At 42.4% G+C, this 12,458-nt stretch overlaps 1 protein-coding gene and 1 non-coding gene across 2 annotated transcripts in view; both read left to right on the top strand.

The window, feature by feature from the left end:
- Positions 1-2,493: 2,493 nt before the first annotated feature.
- Positions 2,494-12,458, top strand: part of Cfap61 (cilia and flagella associated protein 61) — a 273,504-nt gene continuing 263,539 nt past the window's right edge. The window contains exon 1 of the mRNA XM_028756974.1: positions 2,494-2,636. Coding sequence (XP_028612807.1) covers positions 2,494-2,636 — 143 coding nt within the window. The remainder of the gene's footprint in view (positions 2,637-12,458) is intronic.
- Positions 7,748-7,854, top strand: LOC114612416. Its single transcript, XR_003710010.1, has one exon. It is a non-coding gene; the product is annotated as a U6 spliceosomal RNA (small nuclear RNA).

Raw genomic sequence — 12,458 nt, 5'->3', positions numbered from 1 at the left:
CACCACCACACCTGGCAATAGATAATTGTTTAAGAGATTTTCCATAGCTGTCCAACTCCTGGTATTTGGAAAAAAAAATATGTATGTCATGATATCACACCTTCTCTTTCTAAACTTTTTTTTCAATTTTTCCAAACTACAAATGAGTATAGCCAATATCAAAATATTTGCCACAGCTCTAAACCATGTCATCTAGATATTCAAGATCATCTCATTTCTCAAACATTAAATACATTGAGATTCCTTTTGCTATGCTCCAAAAGTGAAACCACCTGTCAGGCTAATAGCTGCTAAAATCAGAGAGAGTGGGGAAGAGTAAGCTAATACCCCAGGTTTTGGAGATGTTGCCTAGATACCAAGGATTTATTGTCTTTGCAACATGAAGTGCTTCCATTCTGAGTCCGTGGTTCCACTAGGCAACAGCTGGGTGGAGCTAAAGATGGCACAATGTCTCTAGTTAACCACAGCAGTCACAATAACACCAAGGCTGCACAACACAGCCCACATACGGGGACCTGCTTCTCTCCCACTCGGCGCTATGAAAAGCACAAGTCCTGCTTGGATTCAGCTCACACGGCTTGCTAAATGCCTGGGCTACGGAAACATCTGGACAGCTTCACTGGTCACTTATTGGAAAATAGGAAATTTAAAAACTGCGTATATTGACATGTTTGATACCTCTCCATTTCTGTAAGCTTCGGCAATTTCGAGCCATCTCCAGGAGCTATGTTTGCCTTGAAGGTGCTGATAAAACTTTTCTGTAGGCCTGTGAGGTTGATGGTGGGAAGACCGCTGGAGGACTCCAACCTGTCACCTTGCTATCTTCCCAGGGTCTAGTTAACTCCATCATACACTTTTCACTGAAGATTTGCAGTTAAAGGAAACCAGTACCAGTTTGATCTGGGTCCCTGGGGAACAATGAAGAGAGGGGACCTTTGCCCATAGAGCCCACGGTGAGGAATGGCAGAGGCTTGAGACTTGTGGCATTCAATTTCTTTGTAATATCTAAGCTTAAAAAAAAAGTAACAGGATATGTCTTGTGATAAAAATCACACATGCTTTATAGTTCTATTTATATGATGATTAAAAATTGGCAGAGATCACCTGTGGGCTAGGAGTCAGAGCTGTGGTCATCAGTGCAGGAGACTGACTAAGAGTTGCCCACAGGATAGCTTTCCATACTGTTCTCTGAGGCACTGTGACAGTGCCAAGCTGACTTCCCTGATGTCAGTTGACCTATTAGTATGTAATAATTCCTCCCTTGGAAGAGAGGGCAGGGAGGAGCAGAAGGGGAAAGAGATATGGAAAGAAGAGGCAGACAAGCTTCAACGTATTAAAATTGAAGCCATTGTGTGGGCTGTCCACAGCATTTCCCAAGCTTTCTGGAACCCTGACACTCTGCGGTTCCAGCCGTTAGAGGGTTCTGCTGAGAAAGACCGTGGAAAAGATGTTCGTATTAAGGAGAAAAAGAGTCTCTATGACAGACTTCTTCAAGCCTTTGATAGATTTGCTAGCTGTCTTAGTTAGGGTTTTACTGCTGTGAGCAGACACCAGGACCAAGGCAAATCTTATTAAAACAACACTGAATTGGAGCTGGCTTACAGGTTCACAAGTTCAGTCCAGTATCATGAAGATCGGAGCATGGCAGCATCCAGGCAGGCTTGGTGCAGACAGAACTGTGAGCTCTGTATCTTCATCTGAAGGCTGCATGCAGAAGACTGAATTCCAGGCAGCTAGCATGAGGGTGTTAAGCCTACGCCCACAGTGACACACCTACTCCAACAGGCCACACCTCCTAATTGTGCCACTCCTTGGACCAAGCATATACAAACCATCACAGACAGCAAGGGACCAGGGTTCTTCCCCTACAAGAGCATGTCTTCAGTGATCTGTCTTCTTCCTAAATGGTCCACCATCTCCCAATAGTGATGTAGGTTTGTTGACTGAACCCTTAATACATGAGCTTTGGGGAGATAGCTCCAAAACATTAGAACCTATCGTTCAGAATAGGTTTGGAACCCAGGGTCCCAAAACATGGGGACCTCTCAGAAAAACTGTCTAAAGAAGCAGATGCTTTCTTGTTTAAACTTTTTTTTTTCTCATAAAAGCTCTCCAGATTGCTATTTTTTGGGATTCCAGGTTCCATAAGGGCAAACGTTCACAATGTGGGCATGTATGTAAATACTTTCCTTATAACACGACTGTATTGCTGCCACGGTCGGTTAAGTCACTCAATAATCCCTTTCAACATCTAAAGCAGTTTTAAAATAGTTGTCGAAAGTTCTAGACATGCCAGTTCTCAGTTCATTTTCTAGGAGAGCAGCATTTTAACAGGTCTGTTATAGCCAACCACCTGAGAAAATGTGGCTCCTTGAATGCCCCTGAGCACATGATATTAACTGTTCGGTGTTGTATGTATTGTAATTGAGCTAGCCTGTCATCTGAGTTTAATAATGGACTTTTCTCTCTCTTTCTTGGGGACAGGAGAGAAAAATGTCCATCCTCACTTCTCCCAGAGGGAAGGTTGAGGTGGTACATTGCCGAAGAACAGAATCACAGGACATCTTCTGTATCAAAACCCTCATTAGAAAATTTACTCAGAAGCTGTTTGGGAGGCTCAACATCATCTATCTGCTGTAAGTACATAGCTGAGTAAGTTCAGGGAGGCTTGTCAGTTTTACTGCGGGGCTGGGGAAGTGTAGCATAGAGGCAGAGCTTTTACCCAGCATGCTGAGGCCCTCAGCTCAATTCCCAGCAAGAAAACCATCACCACCACCACCACCACCACCACCACCACCACCACCACCATTTAAAAACTTTAACAGGCACCAAAAAGGGATCCCATTCCCTTGATTTTACTGCAGTTCACCGCACAGTGACAAATGCCTACCAAGAAATCTAGGGGACAATCAACCTCTGTGACCTCTAACAGTGTGTAAATTGAAGACTTCCCATAGGCTTTAGAGTCAAGCAAACTTGAATTGAAACGTCAATTGGCCCACTCATGAGTATAATCAGGTGGGGTACATTATTAACATGACCACGTTTTGAGAACTTGCTGCACGCCAGGTGCTGTGCCTACCAGGATTATGTTACTGAGTTACTCCAACCTTTCTCTGAGGTATCTGCTATTGGTTCCATCTTATGGATCAGAATGGGAGGCTTGCTGAAGGTCAGGCTTACAGAAGTGGCCGAGGTTTGCTCTCTTCTAAACATGAAAATGTGAACAAATGGTTTTCTTCAAAGATCTTGTTCTGCCTGGTGTGTGTGTGTGTGTGTGTGTGTGTGTGTATCACTTATATCAACACATCAGTCTGTCTGTCTACCTACCTACCTACCTTCCTTCCTATATCTATCTATCTATCTATCTATCTATCTATCTATCTATCTATCTATCTGTCAATCATCTATCTAGACCCTCTATGGGCCCAGGAATAAAATCTTTCAATCAGATCCTTTTTTTTTCTTTTTTTATTTTGTTTTGTTTTTTCAAGACAGGGTTTCTCTGTGTAGCCCTGGCTGTCCTGGAACTCACTCTGTAGACCAGGCTGGCCTTGAACTCAGAAATCCACCTGCCTCTGCCTCCCAAGTGCTGTGATTAAAGACGTGTGCCACCATCGCCCAGCCTTTTTATGGTTTTTTTCTTGAAAACCTTACACAGCCTAGTGCTTTATATCTCATAAGGCTGTACCTAACCTCTGTGATATACAACCTGATGTCATGCCCCCGTGTTGTGCCTTTTCACATGGAGTCAGGTATGGTTCTGAGTGACCCATAGAAAGCAGCAGAAGTGAGACTCTGTGGCTTCCAAGGCTCACAGAATCCTGTAACTTCTCCTGAGTCTCTTGTAATTTTCCCTCCCAGACACCATGCCGACCAACGTTTAAACCCTATAGCCACAGGCAAGCCTTCATAGCAGCCTCAGCTCAACCCACAGCCATCATCTCCTGCCAGCCATGCATGTCAGTCATTTCAGTCACTGAGACTTCAGTTTTCAGCCACAGCCACATTTGACTTTGATCACAAACTCACAGAATCACAGACCAGTCATAAGTCATTACCTTAAGTCAGTAAGGTGTTTTTGTTTTGTGGTGGTTTGTTACATGTGCAGAAAGTAAATGTTTTGTTTGAAATATATATATAATTCATTCATTTGGTAACAATTGTCATGAAAACAATAGGCCTAGAGATTGTAATGTAGGATTTGTAGAGGAGAAAATGAAATAGAATTTAAACCCCAGGTCTATAAGAGGGGAAGTGTGTTAGTTACTTCTCTTGTCTTTGTGACAAAATATGAGGCAGAAGTGACATAAGAGAAGAGAGATTTTTCTGAGCTGACAGCATTAGAGGGTATGGATGTCCATCCTGACAGAAGGGGCATGGAGCAGGAGCTTGTAGCACGGCTTACACACATCCCAGGAGGATAGGGAGCAAACAGCTCGGGCTAGAACCAAAGGCAGTAGAACCTCTGGGGCATCCCACTTCTGCTAGTGAAGCCGGATGTCTCAAAGGTTCCACTGTCTCCCAGAACAGTACTACAGGCTGGCAGTGAGTGTTCAGAACAAGAGCCCTGGGGGACCTTGTTCATTCACACAAACAGGACAAGAGAAGAAAAAGACATAAAATGGAGGATGTATTAAAGTCACGTAAGAAGAGAGGAAACTCACCTGTCGATACCCAGAACACATGCGTCTAGACAGAAGTCTTTAGTGCAAAGTTTAAGATGGTCATGTTGATGAAAAAATAAAGCAAAATTATGAAAACATATAAAGATTTAAAGTAATAGTACTGGGGGAAAGAGATTTGCCACCCATGATCTCTTCAAAAAACAGAGAATTGCTCTTTTTCTTTTTTTATGTATATGAGTACACTGTGGCTGTCTTCAGACACACCAGAAGAGGGCATCCGATCCCATTACAGATGGTTGTGAGCTACCTGTGGTTGTGGGAATTGAACTCAGGACCTCTGGAAGAGCAGACGGTGCTCTTAACCGCTGAGCCATCTCTGCAGACTCCCTAGAATTGCTATCTTAATAGTAGACAATATTCTACTTCCAGATCAATATACTTCAAGGCCAAGAGCATCACTATGAGTAAAAAAGCCACTGCATAATTACAAAGTATTGCCTTCCTGATGGGGCCATGGAACTTTACACTTACATGTTTCCAATGGAAACCATTTTTTTTTTCGTCTGCAGTTTTCTTTTTTGAGATATTATCTATCTCACTGTGTAGCCCCTGGCTTCCCTGGAACTCACTATGTAGACCAGGCTGGCCATGAATGCACAGATATCTACCTGCCCTTTCCTCCTGAGTGCTGTGTACATCAATATGCCTGGCTTAACATATTTTTAATGGTACCATTCCAAATTTTCTATAGCAAAACACAAAAAAACTAAACATAACAAAACAAACAAACAAACAAACCCAAATCCAAAACCACTAGAACCAGAAGAAATGTAATTATTCTGCTGGGGAAGTCTTTTGAAGAAACTACTCAGAGCGGCCATATCTCAAGGGAGGAGGGATGTGGGCCCAGAGGGAAATGGAGGAGCTAGCCTGTGGCACAGTAGTGCTTGGTTTCTGTAGTGCATATGAACCCACTGAGGCAGAAGACAAATAAGGACGAGGACAGATGTCCCAGCAGTTTAGAGCACTGGAAACACAGGCACGAGGAGTGGTGTTTGGATGTCGGCATTCACATAAAACCTGGACATGGTCTCACACACACCTGTGATCCTGTCCCCGAGGAGATGAGAGATCCTGAGGTCCCTGGGACTCGCTAAGCTCCAGCTTTATCAGGGGCTCTGCCTCTAAGGAGCAGTGTGAAGAATGACAGAGCACACTAAATGCCCTCTGATTTCTGCATGTGCACAGGCAGTCTCTGCCTGCACACACATGGAGTTCAATTCCTAGCAACCAGACAGTAGCTCACATCCTTCTGTAATGGGATCCAACACCCTCTTCTGGTGTGACTGAGGGCAGCGACAGTGTGCTCACATACATATACTCATATACGTGTATACCCACACATACATGCTACAAATACACTGCCGTATATCATAATCAAGGCAAATTGACTCCAGAATCTGGGCAGATTAGAAAATGGGTCAATTAGGGCTGGAGAGAAGACTCAGTGAGCAAGATGCTTGCCATGCATTCACATATCCAGCCTTCATAAGATGTGGTGTAGAGGTTCATGTTCGTAATACAGGTATAGGGACCCACCTGCCTCTGCTTCTAAGTGCTGGGATTTAGGTCATGCCCTACCACCACCTGGCTTTTTCCTTTCTTTCTTTTTCTTTTTCTTTTTTTCTCTTCTTTTTCTTTCTTTCTTTCTTTTTTTTTTTGGTTTTTCGAGACAGGGTTTCTCTGTGTAGCCCTGGCTATCCTGGAACTCACTCTGTAGACCAGGCTGGCCTCAAACTCAGAAATCCACCTGTCTCTGCCTCCCAAGTGCTGGGACTAAAGGCGTGCGCCACCACTGCTCAGCCCTTTCTTTTTCATTTTTATTTTATTTTTATTTTTAATTTGTTTTGTTTTGTTTCGTTTCGTTTTGTTTCATTTCATTTTGTTTTTGAGACCAGCATGGCCTACAGAGTAAGTTTTAGGACAGCTAAGAGTACACACAGGGAAATCAAACAAAAAATAAAAAAAACAAACCAAACTAAACTAAAACCATCACCACCACAAAACCCAACGACAACAACAACAGAACCCCAAACAAACCCAACCTCCTTAGAACCCCCAAAACAAAACTGGTACTGGGGCAGAGACAAGAGGACCCCAGGAGCTTGCAAAGGTGGCAGAGACCATGTCTTTAAAAGTAAGATGGAGTACGACTGGGGGAAGATACTTAACATCAACATCTGGCACATACAAGTGCAGACATACACACACACACACACACACACACACACACACACACACACGGGAGGGAGGTGAGGGGAAGAGACAGAGACAGAGAGAATGAGAACTATTACTTTGCCTCATTGACAGATTAAAGGAATAAGAAATATAAAATTATCTCAATATCTGATATAGTATATATTTATGTTTATTTAACATAAATATGATTAGTATAATATAATAATATATAATAAATTTTAAGTTATTCTTAGTTATAACTCAATATAAGAACTCCCTTAACATGCTGAAGCTATAAAACCATTTAATGCCATAATGATAAGATATTAGATGATCAGCAATAGGCCTGTCATACATGTATACTAACACCAAGTCTTGGGTCTCTGTGAAAAAACATTGAAACAGATGGCTATAAGCTATTGTAAACAGGCAGCTTTTGTGGAAATTTATAAGCCTGAGTAGTCATACACCTTGTAAATAGGTACCCTTGGCAGACAATACCAACTTAGATAAGGACAAGTGAGTCATAGGCAGAGTTATAGTGACTTGTCCCCTGAACCTTCACCCAGCCGATACCCGGTTCTGCAAGATATCTGTATTCCCCCTGAACACCCACACTCCAGTGTCATCCCCTTCCCCACATCCTGCCTTTCTGTGTTTATAACCCCTGTGTGAATGAATTACTATTTGAGAAAAAAATAAATAAATTATTTTAAAAAAAGATATTAGATGAGGGCCAGGCAGTGGTGGCATACACCTTTAATCCCAGCACTTGGGAGGCAGAGGCAGGCGGATTTCTGAGTTCGAGGCCAGCCTGGTCTACAGAGTGAGTTCCAGGACAGCCAGGACTACACAGAGAAAACCCTGTCTCGAAAAACCAAGTGCTTGCTTCAGCAGCACATATACTAAAATTGGAACGATACAGAGAAGATTAGCATGGCCCCTGCGCAAGGATGACACACAAATTCGTGAAGCGTTCCATATTTTTCTCAATGCAAAGGGAAAATTCCTACAATTCTGTCTTCCTCAAATTGCCATAACCTACTTTATATTTTTATCTCCTCAAAATGTAGCACAATTTCCATCTACTGGTTATATCTACATGGCCAAAAATTCATTTTAACGTATTCACTATGGAATGAACTAAGAATGTTATTTGTAATTCTCCATGAAAAGATAATGTCTAGTATGTTATTGTTAATCAGGTTGCAAATCTCTGAAGAAATGAGCTAGTATAATAAATCTCCCTGTCTCATCTCTAAAAAAAAACAAAAAAGATATTAGATGAATTTCTTTTACTCTAATAAACAATGTGAAGTTATCTGTCACCATGTCTTTTATTTTGACATTGAACTGGATTTCTTAACTACTGCAGTAAGAAATAAAACATGCTGTATGACGGTATACACCTGCAATCCCAGCACTCAGGAGACTAAGGCAGGAGAATTGTGAGTTCAAGACCAACCTGAGCTGCATAGGAAGACCCCTTCTTAAAATAGCAAAACTGAACTAAAACAAAATGGTATATGTTGATGGCTGAAAAAACAAAATAGATTACTTATTGGCAAATGATTTATTCTTTGCTTTGTTTCATTATTTATTCTTTGATAATCATGGACATGTATATAGTATGTCTTGGTCCTGTCTACCCAACTCTTCCATCCCACTCCTCCTAGGACATCCCTTCCCACCTTCATGTTCTCCCTACCCTTTCTATTTTTAACCTACTGAATCTAGTTTTTCCTGTCTGCTGGAATGTTAACATCTTGTTCACTTGACCTTGTATAGTTATTCATCTATGCAGTGAGCTCATGCGTACAGTGGCCTTGTCCTGGCCAAAGACAGTATTTCAGAGAACCTCTTCCCATCCTCTTCACATTAAAACATACTTTGATTTTCTGTGTATGGCTATTTGGCCTGGAACTGAGATCACAGATGGTTGTGAGCTGCCATGTGGGTGCTGGGAATTGAATTTTGGTCTTCTGTAAGAGCAGGAGTGGTCTTAACCGTTGAGCCATCTTTCTATCCCTCATATATTTTCCACTCCCTCTTCCATGGTGTTTCCTGAGCCTGGGGTAATTTATTCGTTATGTAGAACATCAGAAGGAATATGTAAAAATGTTCATTAGACTTAACATCAAAGTTTAAAGTTGCCAGCTGCTAAGTCATTAAAGTAAACTGCACTTTCATAAACAGAACTGGCTGTGGATAGTTTGGAAATGATAGACAGTTACACTTATGCCAAAGAATATAAAGTATCTAGTCTAAAACAGACAGGATCACCCCTATGTTCATGGGGGATATTGTCAATTTTTGAAAGCTATTAAGGAAAAGTTCTATAAATTAAGGGGGTTACTGCCTTTTAGATATGAAGATATAAAGTCACAAATGTGCAAAGCCAACCATCTCCTCAGTCTCCCTCAGGATTGTTTGTTGAACTTGATAACACAAATCTAAATTCATGTGGGAAAGCAAAAGACCCACACACATCTGGAAGAAGGAAACTCAATAGAGAGATGTGTTCCAATAAAGATTCCTAGGTATAGCTCTGGAGATAGAATAGGGATGGCCAAGATATTGTCAGACCTTGATTGGCCAGTTTGAATCCTATAAAGACGCCCATGTGTGCTGGGTGTGGTGGTGCAGATTTTTAATCCCAGTACTTGGGAGGCAGAGGCAGAAGGACCTCTGTGAGTTTGAGGTTAGCTTGGACTACATTGTGAGTTCCAGGACAGGGAAGACTATGTAGAGAGACTCTATCCTAAGGTGGGGAGGGGGAGAGAAAGAGAGAGATACCCCTGTGTGTAGGAAAGCTTAATGATAAAGACAAGGCACAAAGGGTTTCAGAGAAAGGCTGCCATTTTATAAGTGGTGCTGTGACCATTTTCTAAAACCAGTACAGATAAGACAATAGATGTACGTAACAATAGATGTGCATATTCCCATCTTATAAAGTCTCAAATTCGTTTTAGATAAATTTGTGGCTCCAGTGTGGTTAGTATCTAACATTGATGACAGACCTGCAACTAAATATCTGTCTTCCCTGGGGAATGTGGCTCCTTGGGCCATAAGCAGAGACTTTAGACTTAGAGGAGCCTTTGCCTGCCTTCATCTCCTTCCACCTCAGCCACTGCTACAACTCCATCCTCCCACCCAAACTTAGGTCCATCTTCACTCTGCTCCCTTCCTACATCTGCAAAGTCGCTCCATCTGGCTGGAGCAGGTTGGGCAGAGCATGCACTTGCCTCTTCTTGGTCCTCAAAGGCAGGTTCATTAATGGCGTATTCAGACATAGGGTGCAGAGGGTGTGAGTCTTCCACCTACACATCTTTTCCTTCTTTGGAAAGCTTCCACGAGCCCATTTTCTCAATCCTGTACTAATTAAGTCATGTGCTAATTCCACGAAGGCTTGATAGTCAGCAGCCACTTAGTTCTGAAGGTAAGCTGGGTCTTGGAGCAATTGTTACTTCCTTAGTTGGTAGATAGGAAAGTACAACTGTGCTATGTGGGAAGGTGTAGTGAGACTGCAAGTCTGTGAGTCAGACAAGGTGGCACAGTGCCTGTGTTCCCTTTACTTGGGAGACCCAGACAAAAGTATTGTGGAGTTCAAGGCCAGAAACAATTGTGGTAAAATGTGATCCTTATAAAGGTTGTGACCAGCCTTAGAAGCCAGCACACTTCAGGAGGAAAGGTAAATTTACATTTTCATTTCCTGCAGCATCCAGAACATCTGCTCCCAAACCTATCCCTCTTTCATTTTGCTGGCTTATTCTTGGCCCTATGCCAGGCTGACCTCAAGGCCTAATGACTGATTCTTTTTTTTTTTTTTTTGAGACATTTCTCAAAACAGTTATTTCTTTTCTCATCTATTTAGGTTTTTTTTTCCTCATTCACAAAGAAATGAGTAAAACTGGTCAGGATAAAAATGAGCGGACTGGGCAAGCCAGATGAGTTAGAGCAGGAACTGAAGCTCTCATGCTGAGAGCAGACGTCACCCAGTGATCAGGAAGGACAGAGCCCCGTCCTAGCCTCCCATCAGTGTGTGATGAGTCCACTGAGGTCTCTTGCTCACGAATTTAAACAAAGCAGAAAGGACACTGCCTCACCATATCCCCACCAAGTACTCTTGAAGTAAGGTTTGCCTGCCTCTGGAAAGTTCCTAGCAACCACTGGAACAAATGAGACATTTGTTACTCCAGAGAAAAGAGTTCTAGTTTCCATTGCTGGGAATTCAGTATCTTTGAGCTTTAATGACATTTGTGTGAAGTACATACCATACATGCATCTATCATATATAGACACAGACATGCTATGTGCATGTATTGAAGGTCCCAATAGCGTGTATCTGAATTATTACAGAGAACAATTTAAAAAGCATGCTTTTTCTGCTGCTTTCCTCCCCCCCCCAACCCCTGCCCCAGAATAGGTTTCATCTATCCTCCTTACCCCCACTTTTGATCCCAGAATGGTTTTTATCTGTCCCTAGAAGGGCACAATGACTAAGGGGCAGTAACAAATGGAAATTATGTACACAAAAAGATAATGCTACAGAAGTCTCTTTTTATTATGGCAGCTATTTGGAAATTATAGTGCATTTTCCCCATTGAAATAAAGTTGTTCCTGGCTGGCTTCCCAGGCCAACCCACAAAAGCTTATTTAATCCATAATGTCTGTGCAGTATGGTACCGTGTTAATTGTGCTATAGAACCCAAGCACCACCCTACGGTTCCCATGAATAAATGCATTTCAAGTTAAAATTGAGATTCCAGGAACACATTGTCCCTTGCTCCCCCAGGGCAATGGCAGCTCCCTGTCCTCAGTTCTTGCCCACCTCTTCCTTCCCACCACTGCTGTGATGGTTGTATCTGATGCATGCTGGTTTTTGTGTGATGGGTGTTTTTTCACACGAACTAGAGGTCTGGTTCTCAGATAGGTTATGGCCTAGGGCAAAAAGCTCTCTCTCTCACACACACACACACAGAGATGGGGGGGGGGAGAGACAGAGACAGAGAGAAGGAAGACGAGGAGGAGGAGGAGGAGGAGGGAGAGAGGGAGGGAGGAAAAGTGTTTGTTAGAATGAGAAGTTATGGGCTTGCATTTTCTTGTCAGTGGACCCCTTGCATGAATACTATGTCCCTAAAATCTACAGGACTTTTCTTTCCTTAGACTTGGTTTGGAGAGGGCTTTTGGACCGTGTATATCCTGGTTCATTCCCTCATGGCTGAGGGGGAAGATCTGTGTCAGTATTTGTACCTTCCCATGAAGAGGGCCAGAAGTGGTAGGTGCTGAGATCAACATCCCCAGGACAGTGTTTCCTAAAGATGTCACCGTAGACATGCAATTTTAGTTCAAAGGTGTTGTTTTATAGTTACTTCCTATTGATAGCGGAGGAGAATGGTTTCCCATTCGTGATAGAAATTTCCTGATAAAATATTTTTATTTAAGCACAATGTGAATTGGTTTACAGAAAATTATGAAGCTAAAATATGAGGGGTGGGTGTGTTTTTGTGTGTGTGTGTTTGTGTGTGTGTGTGTGTGTGTGAGAGAGAGAGAGAGAGAGAGAGAGAGAGAGAGAGAGAGAGAGAGAGAGAG

The sequence above is a fragment of the Grammomys surdaster genome, unplaced genomic scaffold, assembly GCF_004785775.1.
Source record: "Grammomys surdaster isolate TR1022 unplaced genomic scaffold, NIH_TR_1.0 129, whole genome shotgun sequence".
Classification (NCBI taxonomy): Eukaryota; Metazoa; Chordata; class Mammalia; order Rodentia; family Muridae; genus Grammomys; species Grammomys surdaster.
This window is presented reverse-complemented; position numbering and strand designations above follow the sequence as displayed.